At 47.3% G+C, this 24,329-nt stretch overlaps 2 protein-coding genes across 3 annotated transcripts in view; one reads left to right on the top strand and one right to left on the bottom strand.

Moving 5' to 3' along the window:
* The window catches only part of LOC146036587 (regulator of cell cycle RGCC-like), a 33,928-nt gene extending 14,804 nt beyond the window's left edge, over nt 1-19,124 (bottom strand). For both annotated transcript variants that reach the window (XM_083160538.1, XM_083160539.1), the window contains exon 1: nt 19,053-19,124. In XM_083160538.1, the coding sequence (XP_083016664.1) occupies nt 19,053-19,065 (13 nt within the window). In that variant the 5' untranslated portion in view covers nt 19,066-19,124. The remainder of the gene's footprint in view (nt 1-19,052) is intronic.
* The window catches only part of PHKA1 (phosphorylase kinase regulatory subunit alpha 1), a 295,837-nt gene that overhangs the window by 259,228 nt on the left and 12,280 nt on the right, over nt 1-24,329 (top strand). The gene's annotated exons all lie outside the window — the stretch shown is intronic.

The following is a 24,329-nucleotide window of genomic DNA, read 5'->3' as shown; positions in this document are numbered from 1 at the left end:
GTTGCCTAGGGCTCTGGCCACTGGAGGGCGGAAGTTCGGAGCAGCCCCCCCCCCCGATGGAGGTGAGCGGAGATGAACTCCCCCCCGCTACTGTATATGCAGCAGGGGGGTCCGTCAGAGGGGTCCCCGCGGCGCTATCCGGCGGGGTGGGTTATATGCAGCAGGGGGGTCCGCGCGGTCTGAGATGTACCTGCGGTGCCCCCAGCAACTTACAGAGCCCCGTTGGGTGCCATCGTCCAGGACCAGGAGAGAGGGAGCCACCCAGAGAGGAGAGAGAGCCAAGAGAGAGGGATCCCCCCGTGTACCGCCCAGCCGGAGTGAAGTACTGCCCGCTGCCATCGAATCATCATCCGCCGGGCGGTGGTGCGGGAAGCGCTTCTGGGTTTGAAAACACTGGCCGCACGCTGATTGGCTGAGATTCAGCCAATCAGCGTGCGGCCAGTGTTTTCAAAATCAGAAGCGCTTCCCGCGCCTCCGCCCGGCGGATGATGATGGACGGAAGCGGGCAGCACTTCACTCAGGCTGGGTGGTACAACAGGTGGATTCCTCTCTCCTGGCCCGGCGACGGCACCCGACAGGGTTTTGTAAGTTGCTGGGGAGGTGAAATTAAACCTTCCAACGCATTTCGTCCATAAGACTTGTTCATGGGGTAGGGTGAGAATGAACCTGGGACAGTATTTATACCCATAGTGATTGCAAACCATGAATGTCACTTCCTGTCATGTGACACCTAGGACTTAATATGAGCATATATTGATTGTTCGATTAAATGTATATATTTATATATATAAACAAATAAATTATATAGGTGTGCTGACGCCTACATCAATATAAAAATAACACTGCTACACAGATGTCAGAAAAAGTCACTTGTCCATATAAATTTTTGACCGCTGCTCCCCAGGGCCGGCGCCACCACTAGGCAGCTTTAGGCATTTGCCTAGGGGTCCGGCCACTGGAGGGCGGAAGTTCGGAGCAGCCCCCCCGATGGAGGTGAGCGGAGGTGAACTCCCCCACCTCCCCCCGCTACTGTATATGCAGCAGGGGGGTCCGTCAGAGGGGTCCCCGCGGCGCTATCCGGCAGGGTGGGTTATATGCAGCAGGGGGGTCCGCGCGGTCTGAGGGGTACCTGCAGCGCCCCCACTGCCCCCAGCAACTTACAGAGCCCCGTTGGGTGCCATCATCCAGGACCAGGAGATAGGGAGCCGCCCGGAGAAGAGAGAGAGCCAGGAGAGAGGGATCCGCCTATTGTACCGCCCAGCCGGAGTGAAGTGCTGCCCGCTGCCGTCCATCATCATCCGCCGGGCGGAGGCGTGGGAAGCGCTTCTGATTTTGAAAACACTGGCTGCACGCTGATTGGCTGAGATTCAGTGTTTTCAAACCCAGAAGCGCTTCCCGCGCCGCCACCCGGCGGATGATGATGGACGGAAGTGGGCAGCACTTCACTCAGGCTGGGCGGTACAACAGGTGGATCCCTCTCTCCTGGCCCAACGATGGCACCCGACGGGGCTCTGTAAGTTGCTGGGGAGGTACCCCTCAGACCGTGCGGATCCCCCCTCCCGTGTAGCGGGTGCCTTGCACCGGCCCTGCTGTTCCCTCTGTTCTTCCCGATTCCCATGGGCTCTTCAAATCTCCATCTACAATACAATAGAGGCCCAATAGTGCAATATCTTTTATTTAAAAATACATATTTCAGACAGTTAAAAAGACTTTTCCACTATATCGTGCCCGTACCAAGTTGATCATCTAGTGTGGGCTCACTACCACATGGTTCAAACACAATTACTGGCAACAACAGCAGTCAGAGATGCCATGCAGAGTGTCACTCATGGTCCTCCTCTGTCAGTCAAGCAGGCTACTTAGCTTGCTCCGTCATCAGGTCTCAGTGACTCGACTTTGAGTGCTGTTGTTGCCAGTGATTATTGTGTTTGAACCATGTGGTAGTATTGTGTTTGAACCAGATGATCAACTTGGTACAGGCACAAGAAAAGTCTTTTTAACTGTCTGAAATAAATATTTTTTAAATAAATGATATTGCACTACTGGGCGCCCCCTTTATTGTATTGTAGATGCATATGTATATATATTAGTGGTTAACAATGATTACAATTTTTAATTGCAATTAATTGCATAACATTTTTGTGATTAACTGCAATTAATCACATTGTTAGGCACATAAGTGCTGCTTACCTACAACATTGTTGCCAGGTGTTCAGGGCCGGTGCAAGGAACCCTAGGCAAAACTGCCTACTCTGCCCCCCCCAAAAGAAAAAAATACCGGCAACTAAACACTTTCCCGATCAGTCAATCTGTCACACATTTGCCAGTCCTGGCCTGAGTACCCCCCCCCCCCCCCCCCTGCTCTCCACTCCAGTTCTCTGCTCTCAGCTCCATACCTTCCCCCCTCCCCGAATCTCCACTCCTTGCCTCCCAGCTATTGTTTTATACTTACCAGCTACCTTGCGGGTGTTTCCTGGCGCCGTTGTCCGGGCACCATATAGGTGCTCCTTGTCTGTTATTTTCGCCTCCATGTGCGGACGGGGCGGGGGCTGAGCAGCGCAAAGCACCAGAGCACAAAGATCCTCAGCCTCTTCCTGCTGCTCACTGGCTGGGGCAGAAAGAAACAGCTTCCAACAGCGCACCGCCTGTAGTTTCGCCCTGCATCTAACTGTTGGAGTAGGGGCGGGGGTTGCTGCTCCCCGCTGCTGCCACGACTCATGATGCTGTTGGCCCGGGATGTCATGGTGCTTCTGCAGCGGCACTGCCCGCTGGCATGCTGACGCTAGTAAGGGGTGACGCTAGAAAATCGCCCTACATCGCACTTACTCGCACTTTTCATGCCGGAATACACACCTCCTTAAATATTCGCTTTTTGAAAAAAAATGCGATTTTAAAAAACGGCGATAAAGGGCGATTTGAGAAAAAAACGCATTTTCGGAAAAACGGTAAACACCTCGCCCCATATTTTAAACGTATTTATAGTGTCTGCCGACACCACTTCTCCAGGAAGAGAGTTCCAAAATTTGACTGTTCTGACTGCAAAGAAATCTTTTCTTCTAGATGAACAAAATATTTTTTCTTCTAATCTAAACTCGTGCCCTCGCGTCCTAGATTCCTTTCTAGTAGAAAAAAGGGTGTTTGACAGTTCCTTATATAGCCCCCTAATATATGTATACATGTTGAGCATATCCCCCCTTAATCGTCTTTTCTCTAGTGTAAATAGTCCCAAATTGTTTAATCTTTCCTTAAGCTTAAATTCTCCATTCCCCAATAAGCTTTGTTGCTCTTCTTTGGATTTTTTCTAATTCTATGATGTCCTTTCTATAGTGCGGGGCCCAGAACTGCACTGCGTATTCGAGGTGCGGTCTAACCAATGATTTGTACAGAGGCATAATTACTTTTGAGTCCCAATTTTCCATGCCCCATTTAACACATGCTAGAATTTTGTTGGCCTTTTTTGTTGCTACAGTATATTACATTGAGCACTACACCCCAGTTTGTTGTCTATTAGGACTCCTACTGTAGATCCTTTTTGAGTACTGAATTACCCAATTCATCCCCGCTTAGGTTATAACTAGCACACTGGTTATGTCTCCCACAGTGCATGACCTTGCATTTGTCCACATTGAACCCCATCTTCCACTTTTTTGCCCACTCATCTAGATTGTCAAGATAATTTTGAAGCGTGGTGACATCTTCTGATGATTTAATAACTCTGCTCAGTTTTGTATCGTCCGCAAAGATGGATACAATGCTGAGTAACCCCATCCCAATATCGTTAATAAAAATGTTAAACAAAATGGGCACAATATATATAGAGAGAGAGAGAGAGAGAGAGAGAGGTGTATCCCAGGACATGGACATGGACCAGGAGACAGACCCATCACTGCAGCATTTGTCTTTAGTTATAAAGGCTTTTATTGTATCATAGCCCCAATGGCTCGTTTCGGGGTTAATACCCCTTTCTCAAGAGGCAGGTACAGATTCTTGAGAGAGGGGTATTAACTCCGAAACGAGCCGTTGGGGCTATGATACAATAAAAGCCTTTAAAACTTAAGACAAATGCTGCAGTGACGTGTCTGTCTCCTGGTCCATGGTCCTCACAAACAGCAGCAAACTAGTCATCTGACTATTAATTTTCTAAAGAAAAGTCTGAAATATTATATATATATATATATATATATATATATATATATACACATAGTCCATGTTACTGGCACTCACATCAAATGACAACAGCTTGCTGGGGTGACATTCCAAGGTAGGGAACTTGCTGGAAGATCACTACTACGTATAATTGAAGTAAATGGAGTCACTCACCAGTCTTGTGATAAATCAAAGTGGGGTTTTAATCAGGCAGCATGGCAACAATGATGGGCATCGACCTTTCGGTCCGCCTCTGGGACCTTTTTCTTGAAAAATGTATGTATATATATATGTCACTTGAGGGAAACGCACACTTTTCAAAAGCAAAGTTGAGTGCCAGGTCAAGATATTAGAATACAGCCTTATACCACCAGCATTAGTTGCAAATGCAAATGATAGGACCAGCACATCCAGTATTAGATGAAAATATCAGCACATTTATTCAAATAATGTGAAACAGGTCAATACTTATCCACGGGCAGCAGCAGATCAACATGGAATGTCACATGGATCAAAAGGCAGCACAATTGTAAGCCGTGGAGCAATCTGGTGCCCTGACGGGCCGTTTCGGCGCTTCTGCGCCTTTCTCAAAGGGAGTCACACAGAATGAGCCCCAAATGACCATATTTAAGGAGGTGGAGTGAACCATACTTACCCAAGACCAGGGGTGATCAGGACGCCGTCCGCACTCTGCCGCCGCCATTCCACCGTCTCCCCCCGTCTAGCGTCACAGCTACCGCATCCGGAATCAAAAAACCGGAAGCGGATCTGAGTACACCAGCCGTGGAGTGCGGGGGAACGGTCAGGCTGCCGCACAGTCCGGATGTCGTCACTGTTACACATCCGTAGTCATGGGAACCCGGCAACACACATTTCCAATGTAAATGAAATGAAAACCAAATAATATATACAAAAACATAATATAACGGATCCACAATGTTCAGTGCGTGTAGCCATATATAGGGAATCCAGTACAGGTAACAATATCCCTCCTATAGTAAGTCATATCAACCTGGACCTGTATATACTGGATAAAAAGGCTTACACACACTGCGCATGTGTGATCAGAAAAATAAACCATACACCAAAGCATATAAACAAAAGGAAACCTATGAAAGCACACAACTAAATATCAGGAAGATACCATCAAAGCAGCAGAGTACATATATATTATGAAATAGGCCAATTAGGTCAAAAAAGACCCAGTAGGCTCCATTGGTATCACAACACACGTATCTAGATGAAAATAGACATATTTAATTCCTCGTTGAGGCCTTTAGGAGCAAGAGATTGTAAATCGTAAATCCATTGGCTCTCACGTTGGAGTAGCCTTTTATGCCGATCACCCCCTCTTCTCATCGGGGGAATATGATCGATGGGCATAAATTTAAAGTCTCTCATTCGATGACCACAGTTTGCAAAGTGCTTTGCTACTGGAGGGGTTAATTTGTCTACCTTGATCAATGCTTTTTTCACCGAGGAGCGGTGAGCCGCAATTCTCTCCTTTAGAGTTCGGACAGTTTTGCCCACATATATCTTGTGGCATGGGCATAGGACGATGTATACCACAAATTTGGTGTCGCAGTCCATGCGATATTTGAGAGTGTATGTCCGCCCATCAAGTTTGTACTGCCAGCTGCTGCCCGTGACAATGTGCTGACAGTTGACGCATCCAGAGCATCTAAATGAGCCTTTTTTGGTATCCAACCACGTCCCGACCCTGTCCACTCGAGGACTAATGTCGGTGTAGACCACATGCTGTTTGATATTTGGACTTCGCTTATAGCAGAAAAGTGGAGGTGTCCTGCAGGAGTCACTTAGCACTGGGTCTGTGCTCAGGATATGCCAATGGGTCATAATCGCAGATCGTAATTCACCAGATGTGATCGAGAATGTGTTAGAGAACACCATCCTGTCCTTTTTGGCTTCCCTCCTCGTCCTTTTGAGTAATGCCAAGCAATTGGATTCTGGACATGCACCTTCCTGTCTATTGTATATACATCGTTTGTGGTTTTTTTATTTTTTCCCATTTTTGTGATCTAGACCACTGTTTACAGTGGGTTGATCAAGTGGTGGATTCACCTATGGAAGACCTAACTAGTACCAAGAGGTTTACAGATAAGGACATATCTAAGATCTTGTTTAATGACACTACAGTGCTGGCATTTGACCAAGATAGCCCAGGAGAAATATACTCCGACTTGCTAAAACTGCGCAAACGGTTGGTTGAATTGGAGCTTCATGGACTTACCTTATCGCAGTATTATAAGGACAATCTTATACCAAGGGGCTTTAGGGTCCGAAACCAACCAACATTGGGCAGATCAAACAAAGAGTTCTGCACCCAATGGTGCCAGATACTCAACCAGTGCAGTAGGGACCTAATGGTCCTTGTTATACAACAAGTAAATAAAGATATCGTTAATGTCCAACAAGAGATTAATTTATGCGAGAGTACTGGTGTTACATGTTTAAAAGCTAATGCTGCTGGAGAGTGGCTTGTTAAACTGGAGGAAGCTGTGTTGAAATTTAAATCTGAACTGCTGGTATTTAAGAAAACCAAATATAGAGCGGTTAAGGAAGACTATAAGGATGCCAGGGTGTATCCTTGGGTAACGGGTCAGCCAGCCAGACATACCTGGAGAGGGGGTTTTGGCAACAGGAGACGAGGTGATATTGAATTCACGGATGTAGATTCTAGTCAGAGTGAGTCTGATCAACCATCTAGGGGAGCTACTGCCTCTTTTTTTAGGAGAGGGTGCTGCCACACGCAACAGACAGAGAGGAAAAAACCTTGCAGGCGGGGTGGTACAAAACACAGAAAAACAAAAAAATCGGAGAGGGAACAAGAATTAGTGGTGTTCAATTTGTCTAAGTACCAACTCACGCAGTCAGAAGAGGGTGTATTGAACAAGGGGCTCACCTATAAACAGAGGGCCTTCGACTGCGAAACTGAGTTTTATAAATTACAGAGACAATTGAGGCTAAAGGATTACTTTGCTAGACAGGCACCTGTGATGAATCCCACCGAGATGAATCTGTGTCCTTTTAAAGTACGGTCTACATTTGACCCCCCCAAGCAATAACGCGTCCATTGAGACGTTCATGAGATTGGTACGTAAAGATGTAGTGCCTGTGGTACGTAAGACACATATTGAACGATTCAATCTCACACGTGAGGAGACACAAGCCTTACGGTCATTACGTGAGAATAAACACATCATTATCCGCCCCGCCGACAAAGGCGGGGGGATAGTGGTGTTGGATCGAGATGATTATGTGAATGAGGTACTACGTCAGCTCATGGACGACACGTGTTATAAGAGGTTGCGTTTTGAACCAACCACCAATTATAAGACGGAGATAGACTCCATTATTGGTTTGGGCTTGTCTAATGGATGGATAGATGAGGGGATCTCGGATTTCCTTACACAGGAGTATCCGCAGATACCCCTCATCTATGTCCTACCCAAAATACACAAATCTATGGTGTCTCCACCTGGGAGACCCATAATTTCTTCCATTGGGTCAGCCCATATCACAGTATGTTGATTTTCATCTCCAGCCTGTGGTCCAGAATACACCCTACTGGCTGCGCGACACTACCCACTTCCTGAACAAGCTCTCTGAGTTTGACGGGTCACTCTCCAACAGCATGCTGGTGACTATGGACGTCGCCAGCCTGTATACAAATATTGGCCATAAGGAGGGAGTGGCAGCGATTAGACGGACCATCTGTGGGAATCCTCACTATTCCGGCCCGGTGATTGAATTTTTGATTTTGCTCATCGATGTTATTTTACATAAAAATGATTTTCTGTTCGATAATAGTTTTTATTTGCAGTTAAAGGGGACCGCGATGGGGTCAAACATGGCCCCATCGTATGCGAACCTTTTTATGTATGATTTTGAGAGTAAGTTCATTATGTCTAATCCCCAATTTTCTAAATTCATTTCGATGTATGTGAGATACATCGATGATTTATTTTTTGTTTGGACCGGAGGTGAGGATCTCCTGGATGAGTTTGTGATGCTGCTTAACTCTCTCCCTGGCTCCATTCACTCACACGTTCAGTAGGGAATCGATTGACTTCCTCAATGTTTCCGTATCTATTGTGGATGGGAAGTTTGTGACCAAACTGTTCTGAAAGCCGACGGACAGAAATAGTCTACTTTTGGCTACAAGCTTTCACCCACAACCGCTTAAAAAGGGATTGCCGTATGCCCAATTACTTAGGGCTGTAAGGATTACCTCACAGCGAGAAGACCTAAATGGGGTCCTTGAGGAAATGGGAAAGTGTTTTTCCAACAGAGGATATGGCAAGAAAGAAATAGAGGATGCCAAATCCAAGTGCCTTGCTTTAAAGAGAGAGGACCTTTTGAGTAATGCGACGAGGAGGGAAGCCAAAAAGGACAGGATGGTGTTCTCTAACACATTCTCGATCACATCTGGTGAATTACGATCTGCGATTATGATCCATTGGCATATCCTGAGCACAGACCCAGTGCTAAGTGACTCCTGCAGGACACCTCCACTTTTCTGCTATAAGCGGAGTCCAAATATCAAACAGCATGTGGTCTACACCGACATTAGTCCTCGAGTGGACAGGGTCGGGACGTGGTTGGATACCAAAAAAGGCTCATTTAGATGCTCTGGATGCGTCAACTGTCAGCACATTGTCACGGGCAGCAGCTGGCAGTACAAACTTGATGGGCGGACATACACTCTCAAACATCGCATGGACTGCGACACCAAATTTGTGGTATACATCGTCCTATGCCCATGCCACAAGATATATGTGGGCAAAACTGTCCGAACTCTAAAGGAGAGAATTGCGGCTCACCGCTCCTCGGTGAAAAAAGCATTGATCAAGGTAGACAAATTAACCCCTCCAGTAGCAAGGCACTTTGCAAACTGTGGTCATCGAATGAGAGACTTTAAATTTATGCCCATCGATCATATTCCCCCGATGAGAAGAGGGGGTGATCGGCATAAAAGGCTACTCCAACGTGAGAGCCAATGGATTTACGATTTACAATCTCTTGCTCCTAAAGGCCTCAACGAGGAATTAAATATGTCTATTTTCATCTAGATACGTGTGTTGTGATACCAATGGAGCCTACTGGGTCTTTTTTGACCTAATTGGCCTATTTTATAATATATATGTACTCTGCTGCTTTGATTGTATCTTCCTGATATTTAGTTGTGTGCTTTCATAGGTTTCCTTTTGTTTATATGGGTACTTGTTTCCTAGCACGGCCACAATCTTGTGGATCGTGTACCTTTAAGTTAAGGTACACGATCCACACGATGGACCCGATTTCCTTTGAAATCAGGTCCATTTTGCCGGCAAAGGTACAAAATCGGGGGCATCGCGTCGGTCGGGACCATTAACATTGGTCCCGACGCGACCGACGCGATGCCCCCGATTTCCCCATAGGCTTCAATGTTAAAATATTTTTTAACATTGAAATCGTGAGGATCGCATCGGTCCTGTGCCATTATAATGGCACAAGATGAGATGGACTTGATTAAGTCCATCTCACCTTTAAAAAAATTTGAAAAATGTGAAATGGGCCAATATGACCCATTTCGCATTATAGATGTCCCCGTCGTCACCCCACGACAGACGCCAACCCGAAGCGTGGCGAGCGCAGCGAGCCCGCGAGGGGCGGCGGTGCGCGTCCTCCGACCTTTTCATTCCCCTACTATCCACGTCGGCGTGGAGTTGAGAATAGAATAGTGTGGCGAGCGCAGCGAGCCACCGAGCCCGAAGCGTGGCGATCGCAGCGAGCCCCGCGAGGGGACGCGTATAACTTCACAGGTATACGCGTCCCCTCGCGGGGCTCGCTGCGTTCGCCACGCTTTGGGCTCGGTGGCTCGCTGCGCTCGCCACACTGTTCTATTCTCAACTCCACGCCGACGTGGATACTAGGGAAATGAAAAGGTCGGAGGATGCGCACCGCCGCCCCTCGCGGGCTCGCTGCGCTCGCCACGCTTCGTGTTGGCGTCTATCGTGGGGTGGGGTTTACGTTGTTAAATTTGGGGGTCTAGGGAATATTTTACATTGAATCCAATGTAAAATCGGGTCCCAGGGACCCGATTTACATTTCATTCAATCAAAAAATCAGGTCGAAAATCGGGTCGGTCGCGTCGATCGCATCGCATGCGACCAAATCGCATGCGATGCGATCGACCCGATTTTTCCGACACGACCACCCCGATGTAAATCGGGGTGGCCGTGCTAGGAAACAAGTACCTTTATATGCTTTGGTGTATGGTTTATTTTTCTGATCACACATGCGCAGTGTGTGTAAGCCTTTTTATCCAGTATATACAGGTCCCGGTTGATATGACTTACTATAGGAGGGATATTGTTACCTGTACTGGATTCCCTATATATGGCTACACGCACTGAACATTGTGGATCCGTTATATTATGTTTTTGTATATATTATTTGGTTTTCATTTCATTTACATTGGAAATGTGTGTTGCCGGGTTCCCATGACTACGGATGTGTAACAGTGACGACATCCGGACTGTGCGGCAGCCTGACCGTTCCCCCGCACTCCACGGCTGGTGTACTCAGTTCCGCTTCCGTTTTTTTGATTCCGGATGCGGTAGCTGTGACGCTAGACGGGGGGAGACGGTGGAATGGCGGCGGCAGAGTGCGGACGGCTTCCTGATCACCCCTGGTCTAGGGTAAGTATGGCACACTCCACCTCCTTAAATATGGTCATTTGGGGCTCATTCTGTGTGACTCCCTTTGAGAAAGGCGCAGAAGCGCCGAAACGGCCCGTCAGGGCACCAGATTGCTCCACGGCTTACAATTGGGCTGCCTTTTGATCCATGTGACATTCCATGTTGATCTGCTGCTGCCCATGGATAAGTATTGACCTGTTTCACATTATTTGAATAAATGTGCTGATATTTTCATCTAATACTGGATGTGCTGGTCCTATCATTTGCATTTGCAACTAATGCTGGTGGTATAAGGCTGTATATATATATATATATATATATATGAGGGAAAAAACCCATCACTCAGGTCTTATGGAAGTTGTATGTAGAACTTGCTCCGGTGCCTCCAACAGTGGAAGGAGTACCCACAAATACAAGCACAGATAGAAGTGGCACTCGGAGACTAGTAAGCAGTGAATGGCTATGTACTGCCTAGCGAACAGGTCAGAATCAGGCCCTTCATTTATGATTGCCATCACATGTGTTTAAACACCTGTCTTATCCATTAACCTGTTTAAAACAGGTGATGGCAATCATACTTGACGAGAGAAATCCAGGAACAGATCAGTGTGTCCACTCCTGGAATGGGTAACGTTGGAAGGTATGCCACAATGGTCCAACTCCCTATGTGCCCTTGCTAAAAAAAAAAAAACATTCATATGGGAAACCCCGCATAGCACAGCAATGCAGCATACAGTTGAAACAATGGATTTAATTACTTTCCAAGTTTTGGGGCTTGTGCCCCGTCATCAGGAAGGCACAACAATGTTGTATTGTTATATCTTCCCAATGATCGGCCACAGGGCAGTTTCCTTTTTTCAATTGAATTAAAGGATTTAAAAAAAGCACATGATACAAACATAACATTGTAACTGTGGGGGTTGAATTTAGTAAGATGGTAGTACTATCGGTGATGGTATGTTGCCCATAGCAACCAATTAGACTCTAGTTATTTATTTAGAACCTTCTAGAAGATACTAAATAGGATCTTATTGGTTGCTACTGGAAATATCCCATCTTCCATAGAACTGAGTAAATTCTCCTATCTTAGTAAATTTGCCCCTGGGTATGGATTATGGGTTGACAGTCTAGGTGGTCAGTCAGTAGGTTGACACCTAAAGTTCAACATGCACAAGGTCCGCATTGATAAAATGTCAAAACAAGCAAACGGTCAACATGGTAAAGGTCGAAACATGAAAAGGTTGACGTATTTTAGGATTTTTGGTGTCATAATCAACACCTGAGCAAGGGGACCCCACTTAGTATATTGCTTACCCGGCCATTGCCAAGTCAACATTTTGCGCATGTTGATGTTTGTGTCAATGTCGACCTTGTGCATGCTGACCTTTTGGTAGTGCCCATTGACCTACACATTGTTGACATACTGTATCATCCTCATCCCTTCACCATAAAAATAACTTTGTTTGCTAATACATCCTGATTTTGAAGTACTGTAGGATGACCTCAATGTAGGAATGACATAGGAAAATACACTAGTTTGTATGTATCGCATAAGTAAAGGGAATGGACGGGTTAAAAAAATAAAGAAACATTCTAAAAACGACTTTGATTCATTTTGACAACAGGCATATAGCTGCTGCTCAGACAGAAAGAAAACCCATCCTGTTCAAATCTGCAAGAAATTTGCGAAAATATCGCTATCTGGTATCCTGTCTCACATCCATATGCAGGGGCGGATCCAGGATAAAATGACAGGGGGGGGCACCATGATAAAAAAGGGTTTGGGTGGGGGAGGGGCGGTGTTAGTGGTGCCAGTGTACATGCTAAGAGAGCGGCAGGAGAGGGTGGGAATGGAATTAAAAATAGGCCCTGGCATTTAAAGTACGCAGGCCCACCATGGCGACAAGTGAAGGATGTAGTTGTGCGCGCGCCAAAGGGGCGCTCCGGAAAAGGGTGTGTGGCCACTCAACAGGGGGCGTGTCAACACCATATACAACTTCTACACATTATGCAACAAAATACTAGACCCCATTATACTTACTTACATATGATGCCAAATGGAATGAGCCAAAATTGACATAATGCCACATGGATTGAGTCAAAATTCAAATAATGCCACATGGATTGAGTCAAAATTTACATAGTAACACACACGGATTGAGCCAAAATTCACATAATGCCACATGGATTGAGTCAAAATTTACATAATAACACACACGGATTGAGCCAAAATTAAAATATTGTCACATGGATTGAGTCAAAATTGACATAATGCCACATGGATTGTGTCAAAATTCACATAATGCCACATGGATTGAGCCAAAATTTACATAATAACACACACGGATTGAGCCAAATTTCACATAATTCCAAATGGATTGTGTCAAAATTCACATAATGCCACACGGATTGAGCCAAATGCATTAAATGCCATACGGATTGAGCCAAAATTCCCATAATGCCACATGGATTGAGCCAAAATTCCCATAATGCCACATGGATTGAGCCAAAATTCACATAATGCCACACGGATTGAGCCAAAATTCACATAATGCCACACGGATTGGGAAAAAATTCCCATAATGCCACACGGATTGAGCCAAAATTCCCATAATGCCACATGGATTGAGCCAAAATTCACATAATGCCACATGGATTGAGCCAGAATTCACATAATGCCACACAGATTAAGCCAAAATTCACAATACACAAGGCTCGCATTAAACATTTACACCATAATGTCCATTACACGTTAAGTTACACGGCATGATGTCCATTATGTATTATGCCAAACACCATAATGCCTATTAAAAAGTATGCTACATAAGTGCTGCTTCTCTACATGCTCATTGCCAAGGGTTCCATGCTCATTGCCAGAGGTTCCATGCTCGTTGCCATGTGGGATTACATGCTCATTGCCAAGGGGGAATACATGCTCGTGGTAAATGGGGGACAGCCGCCGCCAGGCAGAAGTGATAGCCACTGACAGTGGCAGAGCCTGGCTGTATTCAGAGCACTGCAGGTCCCTGCTATTTGAAATAATACCCCTTTCACACCAGAAAATGCATTCCCAGGTTGGCCCCTTTTACACCAGCCTAGTCCTTGCATTTTCTGGTGTGAGGGGGAGAGAAAACCACCCCTCCCCCCTTTAACCAGTTATCTCATTTAACCGGCTATATCTTCGGAACCAACTGACCCATTTACATGAGACAAGTATTATATTGAAGAACTTTTGAGTGGGCTTTGAATGATTTTGGTCCAGTGAAACTGGAACGTTTGGTTCCAGAGTAATCTGCCCTCAAAGAACATGAACAGCCATGAAATTACATTTCAAAAATAAAAAAATCAGTTTACACGCAATATCTCCGGAACCGATTGACCGATTTGGACCAGCCTGATATCTTATTGAAGGCCCAGCGATTTGGAATTGAATGAAATCAACCACAAGCTTTTGGGATGCCAGGGCGGGAACTGGCAGCCGTCGGAACCGGGTGGGGGTCGGAATTGACGGGTCCCATATTATCCTATTGGGAAAAAAACGTTACAGGTTTGCCAGGTGATATCTCCGGTTCCCGGGGGGCTAGAGACACGGGGCTGGGCTCGTTGGAAAGCCCTGGTCCTCAGCTACAAAATAAATGACAGGGGGGGCACGTGCCCGGGTGCCCCCCCCTGAATCCGCCACTGTCCATACGCAATACACAAACCATTAAATGATTTTTACAGTCTGTGCAGTGCAAAGGTGTAAAGGTGCATACAGACGCATCGATTTGCGTTCGCTTTCGATACGATTTCGATCTCCCCTCTCCACCACTTTTCAATTTTACCTTTGATTTTCCCATTTGTTTTCACATTCTATCTGCACTTTTGCATACGATTCAATTTCGATATTGAATTTGATTTAAATTCAAGGTGCAGTGTACACATTCGACTTACTGGATCAAATTCAATATTTCCTTGCCTGCACAGTCTATATTTCTTTTCGATATAGAGAAAATGGGAGAGTGCATCGAATCGAATGCCAGTCGAAACTGTCCTGAAGACCATTCGATTTTGATTAGGTTTCAATTCGATTTTGCTTCTATAAGCAAAATCGATTCGAAAACAGGGAAAAAACGAAGCGTGTGTACACAGTTTTTGTCTGACCCTTCTGCTGTGTATACATGTTAGATGTAACATTCAATTTTGACTATATAGAAATGGAATGGATTCTGAAGCACATTCAGGCTTAGTGGAAATTGAAAAGAAAAGTAGTGTTGCCAGTCAAGACTATATAGTAGAAATCGAATCGAAATAGAATCAAATGCCAGATCGAATGGAACAGCATATCGAATCAAAATGTAATCGAATTCCATGTGCGCACACCTTTACACATCTCAGTGATAGGAACAGACTGATCAAGGCTGGTACTGACATCACACACCCTCCCTTAAATCCCCTGGGCACACCTGTGTTTATTCTGACACTCCCAGAAAATGGGGAGCTACCACCACCAAACACCAACATCCTGTCAGTCAAATTGCGAGGATTGCGATTAGATAATTTCACTATTTTTTGTTGCCATATTGATTCACGCATACAGGCTATGATCTGTTCACATGCGCAATCATTCCATAATCATATGGATTGCAAATTTGCAACATCAGCTTTGAATAACTCCCATAGTTTGGTCACCAGCATAAGAAGCCTGTCTTTAATCTTCCCTTGCCATGCTTTGTGCAAGCTACATCACTTGATCTAGACACTGTTGACCTGTCATTCGTATATCATGTACCATTAAGTGGGTCATCATCAGTGGCGTAACTACTGGAAGGCAGCCCCAGCTGCCACTTTTGGGAGCAAGCCACAGAGGGGTCTGTGTGAGCGCCGGCAACCGCTCTACGCACTGATATGCTGCTGCCTGCCGCTGCCCACTGGCTGAGCACCGGAGGCTAGTCAGCCACAGCGCGGGTGCGGCCATGGAGGAGATAACAAATCCCTCCACTGATTCAATTGACTGTACACAGAGCCAGCTATTGACTACCGTGTACAGGATGGGCGGACGGATGAGCATGCTAGGGTGGCCTGGGATGCGTCAGAGCCAGGGGAAGTAGCAGTGCCTGCTGGTCTCTCTTCCTCTATCCTGCTTCAGCTTCTCCATTATGCGTGTGATGTCATCACCACGTCACACGCTGGTGAAACACACTGGAGAGGAGTCCAGGGGGGGGGGGGGGGGGTGATAAAATGGGAAGCGGTCATCTATTAGAATGAACTTAGGTCTACAGTCATTAGGTCGACCCCACTAGGTCGACTGGCAGGAAGGTCGACCTGACTTAAGGTCGACATGGGCCAAGGTCGACATGACTTAAGGTCGAATTTGCATAAAGGTCGACATGAGGAAGGTCGACTGGTCATAAGGTCGATATGAGGTTTTTCACTGTTTTTTGAGCTGACATGTGCCGACAGGCGGTATTTCATGCCCTACCATCCACTAGGGCGTGGAGGAGGTTATTAAAGCTGTGGCGAGCGAAGCGAGCCACCGTGCCCGATGCATTGCGAGCGAAGCGAGCGATGCGAGGGTCCGATTCTCATTGCCAACTGTGTCCATGTCGACTGTGTCGACATTTGGATAAAAAACAGTGAAAAAACCCATGTCGACCTTATGACCAGTCGACCTTCCTCAAGTCGACCTTTATGCAAATTCGACCTTAAGTCATGTCGACCTTGACCCCTGTCAATCTTAAATCTGGTCGACCTTCCAGCCAGTCGACCTAATGGGGTCGAACTAATGACTGTAGACCTAAGTTCATTCTGACAGATGTACCGATTCAGATAAAATGTACAGTGAAAAACAACCAACCAATCAGCTCCTGTCTGACATTTTTCAAACACAGTCTGTGACATGGCAGGTAGGAGCTGAGGGTTGGGATCATTTGGTCTACAGCATGATGGTCGACAGTCATTAGGTCGACATGGGAAATGTCAACATGGGTCTAGGTTAACATGGGAAAAGATCTACATGGTTCTAGGTCAAAAGGTCATTAGTTCGACAGGTCGTTGTTCGATGGGTCATTAGGTCAAGAGTGAAAAGGTTGACACCTGAATGTCAACACAGTCCACATGGACACAGTTTAAAGTGCACCACATCCCCTCGCATCAGTCGCTGCACTCGCAATGCATCGGGCACGGTGCCTCGCTACGCTCGGCACACTATTTTGTTCTCCCACCATGCCCTAGTGCAGGGGTCTTCAACCTTTAAGACAGCGTGGGCCACCTAAAAAAATCCAGTGAAGCCCGAGGGCCTCTAAAATCGCCTACGGAATTTCGGACAGCCCCATAGAATCACAGCTCCCCTATAACGTCAGCACAGTCCTTCATAGATAGTTGGCACAGCCGCCCATACTCAGCACATAACCCCACACACACACACACACACACACACACCCTAATAGTTATCAGCAGCCAATTTGGGTTCCAGTGCAAACAGTAAAATATGTGCCCCCCCCCCCCCCATATATAATTTGAATAAATTGCACGCGCCGTAGGCGCGCTCCCTAAAACGGGTGTGACCTAATTATAAGGGGCGTGGTCTAATTATAACGAGTGCGAATTAGCAGGAAAACAATTACCTGACACCTCTTTTGCAACCTGCATGACCAGACATTGGTTACCGCAGGAATGGTCGTTGTCCTCACACGCTTAAGTTGACTGAAGGCTGCACAATGACATATAAACATGAAGGCCCACACAGTGAAATAGTATGCCTCACAGATCAAACCCAAACAATGAAAGGCTACTTAAATCAATATACACTGTTACACTGTTTATCCGTAATGCTCATTACACATTGTGCATCACACCATAGTGTCCATTAGACATTATGCCACACACCGTAATACCTGTTGTACATTATGTCATACACCATAATGCCCATTACACATTATGCCGCACCGTGATGCCCATTACACATTAATCCACACAAAATTATGCCCATTGCACATTATGCCCCACACTGATGCCCATTATGCCACAGACCATAATGCCAGCAGTACTCCTGCTTATACATATGATGCCCCAGCAGTGCCCCTCACCTAATGCCCCAGCAGTGCCCCTCACACAATTCCCCAGCAGTGCCCCTCACACAATGCTCCAGCAGTGCCCCTCACACAATGCTCCAGCAGTGCCCCTCACACAATGCCCCAGCAGTGCCCCTCACACAATGCCCCAGCAGTGCCCCTCACACACAGTGCCCCTCACACACAATGCCCCAGCAGTGCCCCTCACACACAATGCCCCCAGTAATGCCCCACACACAATACCCCCAGTAATGTCTGCAGCTTTGCCATGTCCCCTGCTCCCGCCAGATGTACCTCCTCACCCTGCAGCTTTGACGGGTCACCTGCTTCCACCATCCATGCCTCCTCCTGCAGTTTCGCAGGGTCCCCTCCGCCAGCTGTGCCTCCTCCTCCTGCAGTTCCAGTGCCGGGTCCCCTGCTCTTGCCAGCTGCGTCTCCTACTCCCGCAGCTTCGCCGGGTACCAACTCCCCAGCTCATGACCAGACGTGCCTCCTCCTCCCTCAGCCGCGCTGGATCCACTCTTCTGCCTGCAGCCAATGGAAATCGGGTAGGCGGAACCCAAGGGGACTCCATTACACTGCCTCCCTCGGCAGCATTTTCTTTTACTTAAAAAAAAAAATCCTGTGCATGGCAGGCTGGCGGGCAGGGGGCCACTGAGATCAGCTCCGCGGGCCACTCGTGGCCCGCGGGCCATGGGTTGAAGACCCCTGCCCTAGTGGATGGTAGAGCATGAAATACCGCCTGGCGGCACATGTCGGCTCAAAAAACAGTCAAAAACCCCATGTCGACCTAGACACTGTCGAACTAATGACCTGTCGAACTAATGCCCTTTCGACCTAGAACCATGTCCACCTTTTCCTATGTCGACCTTTCCCCATGTCGACCTAATGATGTCGACCTAATGACTGTCTACCATAATGCTGTAGACCAAATGACCGCATCCCGGAGTGGATTGGCTGGCTGTTTATCACTTCATTTTATCACTTTTGAAACTTAGTGCATCTGGCCCATAAAGAGCACATATATACAATATGTAGAACAAATTATAACATGTTTTTTGGTATCATATCACTCTTAGTAACAGTTTTATATCTCTGGAAATAGCACATATTGTTTTCTGAAATGTAGTATTAAGTATAGTAATCTTACCTTTATTGTCCATGGCTTGTCCTTACTGTGTAATGTGCACACACTGCTATATACCACTGACACAGCCTTGCCAGATATCAGTGTGGTTGACAAGCTCCCCCCTTTAAACAATAGTAAACCAATCGTACAATAAAGCGTTAGCAGAGCTGCAGAGTAACAGGATGTATGCTGTTGTGGTTTATGAATAGAAACTTCTTGTGAAATAGCTAAGTAACGTGAATGTTCTCCCATCCACTAAGTAGTCAACAAAGATTTATAGGTTAATAAACCTAAATTGGAAAACTTTATTAAAATTGTTCAACTAATGTCAATATTTCATTTAATTTTGCTGAATATTATTAGAAGTAGTAACATAAGGGGGAGACACAGTGATTACTTCATGCTTGCCTACCGTCCCGCATTCAGTGGGAGGCTCCCAGTTTTTACTTGAGCCTCCGGCTGCCCCAGCCTGCTCCCCCCTTCTCTGCATGTCCCTCACTCTGCCCCATTCAGTTTATTTCCCCCAGCCTGCTCCCTGCATGAACCCCACTATGCCCCCATTCAGTGTATTCCCCCAGCCTGCTCTCCCCTTCTCTGTATGTCCCCCACTCTGCCCCATTCAATCTATTTCAACCAGCCTGCTCCCCCCTTCTCTGCATGCCCCCACTCTGCCCCCATTCAGTGTAGTTCCCCCAGCCTGCTCCCTGCTTCTCTGTATGTCCCCCACTCTGCCCCCATTCAGTGTATTCCCCCCACCGGCTGCAACGCCACCGGACAGAAGACAAAACCAATCACCACAAGGGAGACGGAGGCCTAACAACGCCGCAGACTCCCAGTCACCAACCGGGTAAGAAGCAGGTTAGCGGGACGCCGCTTCCTGCTTATCCCGCACACAAACTTTATTGACCCCCTCGTACCTCTAAGGGCTATTTGGGTGGACATACGAGACTTTATCCCCGCAGTGCCCACCCAGGAACATCGGCGCACAAACCCAGAGAGACATAAACCCAGGCCGGGTTGATTCCCCGAGGGGCTCTCTGTGACTGCACGCTACGGGCCCGCACTGTTACTCACTACCCACTCACTATTCATTGATTTATATTTCTATCTGCACCAATCTGTTATTTTTCAATAAAGCACTTTATGCACGCATTACTGACTTAAGTTTCATTTAACTTAGACACAGGCAGCGCTTCAGCCCTACCTTTCTTTGTAACTTGTAATCCTACAGGGGGTATGGGACACCCCTGAGGCTAGAGCAGCACCAGAACAAATAACCATAGGTGAGCGCGGTATAGCAACCATTTTTCCAGTGTTTTTTCCCCCCAGCCTGCTCCTTCACAGTATATTCCCCCTGCCTGACCATCCTTCTCTGTATGGCCCCTTCTGTAAGCCACAGGCTGGAGAGGCCAAGCAGGCACCACAAGGAGAGGAGACAGATGCCTCTGCTCCCTGCTCCAGCCGTCGCCCTCCTCTGCATGCTGCTCTTTCCTCCCGGGATACTGTGATCGTGAGCAGGAGGAGAGATTGCAGATGGAAGATGGAGTGGAGCCCGGACGGGGGATGGGGGTTGGACATATACTCACATGAAGACGCCGAACAGTGGCTGCCGACACCCTCTCACCACTGCACACAAGGTAATGTGCACTTGCTGTAGGCCCCACCTCTACAGTCCCGCGCTGTGAGTTCTGCTTCTAATGCTCAGCCTGCTTCCGGCTGGAGGCTGCAGGCCATTTAAAGTGACATCACGGGCCGCAATTGGCCCCCGGGCTGGACTTTGGACATGCCTGAGTTAAAGCCTTCGAGAGTTATCGTGGAACATGCATACACACACCAAAAACATTGTTCAATTATACTTATAGTATGTATATGATACTTGTAATGGAATCATTGAAGTGTGATTGCTAACCATTCAGGAATTGTACTAGGGCAGGGGTATCCAAACTTTTTGCGACAAGGGCCAGTTTTGGTGAGGTGAAAATGTGGGGGTCCGACCGTTCAGCCTGACATTATTTTATTCACTAATCACATCAGAATGGTCCCCCACTCACTTTATGTCCCCCAACCTGCCCTTTCACTGTATATTCTCTAGACTGCCCCCCTTCTCTGTATTTCCTCCAGCCTGCCCCCATTCACTGTATGTCCCCCACTCTGCCCCCTTCATTGTATATTCCCCTGCCTGACTATCTTTCTCTGTAAGTCCCCCAGTCTGCTCCTCCTTCACTGTATGTTCCCCACTCTGCACCCATTAACTCTGTCCCCCAGCCTGTCCCCCCTTCTCTGAATGTCCATCGCTGCCTCCTTCACTGTCCCCCAATTTGCCCCCCATTCACTGTATGACTCCCATTCACTTTATGACTCCCATTCATAATGTCCCCTACTCTGCCCCATTCACTCTATGTCCCACAGCCTGCCCCCCTTCTCTCAATGTCTATCATTGCCTTCATTCACTGTATGTCCCCCATCCTGACCCTCCTTCACTGTATGTCCCCCGCTCTGCCCCCTTGACTGTATGTCCCCCTGCTGGCCCCCTCCCTTCTCTGTATGTTTCCCAGCCCCTTGTGTGAGCCAGAGGAAGGAGAGGCAAAGCAGGAACTGCAAGGACAGGAGATGCTTGGGCTCCCGCTACCGCCCTCAGGGCCGGCCTTAGGCATAGGCCAACTAGGCAATTGCCTAGGGCATTTGAAATGCCTAGGGGCATCAGCAGCTTCTGCTGATTAAAATGATATGCAGCATGCCTATATTCTGTGTGTGAGTGAGGCCATTCTCCTTCCCAGCAAGAACACACCCCTGTTTGGGCTGTGCACAGAATGTGTGCACTGTTTCTATTTAAAATATTGCGGGTAGGAGCACCAAAATGATGACTGCTATGATGAGGGTTGATGGTGCTGGGAAAGGGGAGCAGGGTCAGAGGCAGAACTAGTGGCGGTGCTAAGGGGCGCCAGCCAAAATCTTGCCTAGGGTGTCATTTAGGCTAGGGCCGGCTCTGACCGCCCTCCTCCACTCTGCATGTTACGGGAGCAAGCTTCCCCCTTGCTGCACCCCCTCCCCACACACTGCTGTCACTGTGATTGCGGAGGAGGGTGATATACAATTTCAGCTGCAGGGGTTTGATGCAAACTCACCGAAAGACGCCAAACACATCTCAATGTGGCGGCCAGCACCTCCTCACTGCTGCAGACAGCAAGGTAAAGGCATGCTTGCCAGGGCCCCACCTTTAGTGCTGTGTGTCCCGCATCTAATGCTCCACCCGCTTCTGGCTGGAGGCTGCGGGCCGCTTGAAATGACAGCACGGGCCGCAATTGGCCCGCGGGCTGAACTTTGGACATGCCTGGCCTAGAGTCATTCATGGGGTAACTGGACTTCTCTTTAAATGCATACAACTGTTTGCTTTCAAGACAGTGGTAATAATAAATTATAATCAATCACGGAGCTGACCAATCCCACTGCTGAGAGTAATTGATTGCTGAACCAATCGCCCACTGCTCCTTGGTGGTAAACAACACAATCAAGCCAGATAGTGGTCTTATTAGATATTAAACTGATAAAAACAGATACACAGCACAGCACACTCGCAGACCAACTCAGTGCTGCACCAATCGCCCACTGATCTGTTTGGGGCCTAGTTTTTCAAATTGCCACCCTGTCTGCCGCTGCAGTGCCACTCCTAGATGAGCCACATGTTTGTGCCGCACACTTGTGTGGCTTAGCATAGTTATACAGCTACCTCAGTGCAAACTTTTGCCCTAAAAACAATAATGTGAGGTGTGAGGTATTCAGAAAAAAATATATATCAGAACCCAAAACGTTTAGGGGGGTTTTGGCAAAACCCATTAGAACCCAAAACCTGAAGCTAATCAGAACTCAAAACCCAAAATGCAAAAAGTGTCCGGTGCACATCCCTAGTTATTCTTCACTGCTACGCTCCCTCCTGCTGCTGCTGTGGCCGTCATCTTGGTTCCCTGTGAGCGGTGCTTGTGTGAGTTCCGCTAAGTTACTCCTGCATATAATTACAATGCCCCCGTCATCCTCACCCCCAAAGTTCAGAGTACTTTAATATGAGGGAGTTTAGGCTAATACACAGATTCTTTGCAGACCCAGCAATACCTGTAGGCTTCCTCCTGAGTGTATATAACGACACAGCACTCCATGCACCTGTCACCTCTTTCACCGGCCATTGAGCCCTGCCTTGGCACAACTCAGATCCAGGAACTTTGGGTGAAATATACCTGTATTTCTACATGACAGAATTGCACAGCCTAATTTCAATACCTGGAGCACCATCTGGTGGATAGTTATCTCATTACATTAGCATCTAATGGATGGATGTGTCCATAGGGTCACTGGTAAACCTCTGAACCTCAACATGCCAGTTTAGTTCTTTACAGTCTCCTACTTCCCTCATTTAATATGGGATGATTTGATTTCAATACATGCAGTGGAACTGCCAGCTCCTCAAATATATTACATCGACCCATACATCTACTAGACCAGTGACTTTGTTATGCCTCCTAAATGCAGCAAGCCGTCTAAGCTAATCTTACAGATTCTTTTCTTTAAGGCTTCACCTCTTAACCCCCATCAGGGCCGGCGCTAGCCACTCAGCAGCTCCTGCAGCCAGGGCCGGTGCAAGGCATCTAGGCGCCCTAGGCAAACCTAAAGGATACCGCCCCCCCCCCCACACACACACACAGTTTTCCTCAGAAGCAAAAAGTACAAAAGAAGTGTGGTTAGTATAAATAAGGGACAGTCAGTGGTTCCGAGCCGCTGTTATAATATTTGCTGTTAGTGTAAATGTGATGACACACCATTTGCCCAGAGTTCCATTCCCCCTGTAATAAAGCATATGACAGCCGGCCAGACCTAGAATAGTGGGAGACGGGAGTGAGGAGAAATAGTGGGAGAGCAGGTGAAAGGAGGAATGGTGGGAGACGGGAGATTAGGAAGAATAGTGGGAGAGAAGAGGAATATTGGTAGACAGGAGAGAGGAGGAATACCAGGAGACGGGAGATGAGGAATAGTGGGAGATGGGAGACAGCAGGAATAGTGGAAGTCAGGAGAGAGGAGGAATAGTGGGAGACGGGAGAGAGGAGGAATAGTGGGAGACTAGTGGGATACGGGAGAGTAGGAGAGAGGTAGAATAGTGGGAGATGGGAGATAGCAGGAATAGTGGAAGACGGGAGAGAGGAGGAATAGTGGGAGACTAGTGGGATACTGGAGAGTAGGAGAGAGGTAGAATAGTGGGAGACGGGATATGAGGAATAGTGGGAGATGGGAGACAGCAGGAATAGTGGAAGA

The sequence above is a fragment of the Crinia signifera genome, chromosome 9, assembly GCF_055691185.1.
Source record: "Crinia signifera chromosome 9, ASM5569118v1, whole genome shotgun sequence".
NCBI classification, from domain to species: domain Eukaryota; kingdom Metazoa; phylum Chordata; class Amphibia; order Anura; family Myobatrachidae; genus Crinia; species Crinia signifera.
The sequence above is the reverse complement of the archived record's forward strand: the minus strand, read 5'-3'. Positions and strand labels throughout refer to the sequence as shown.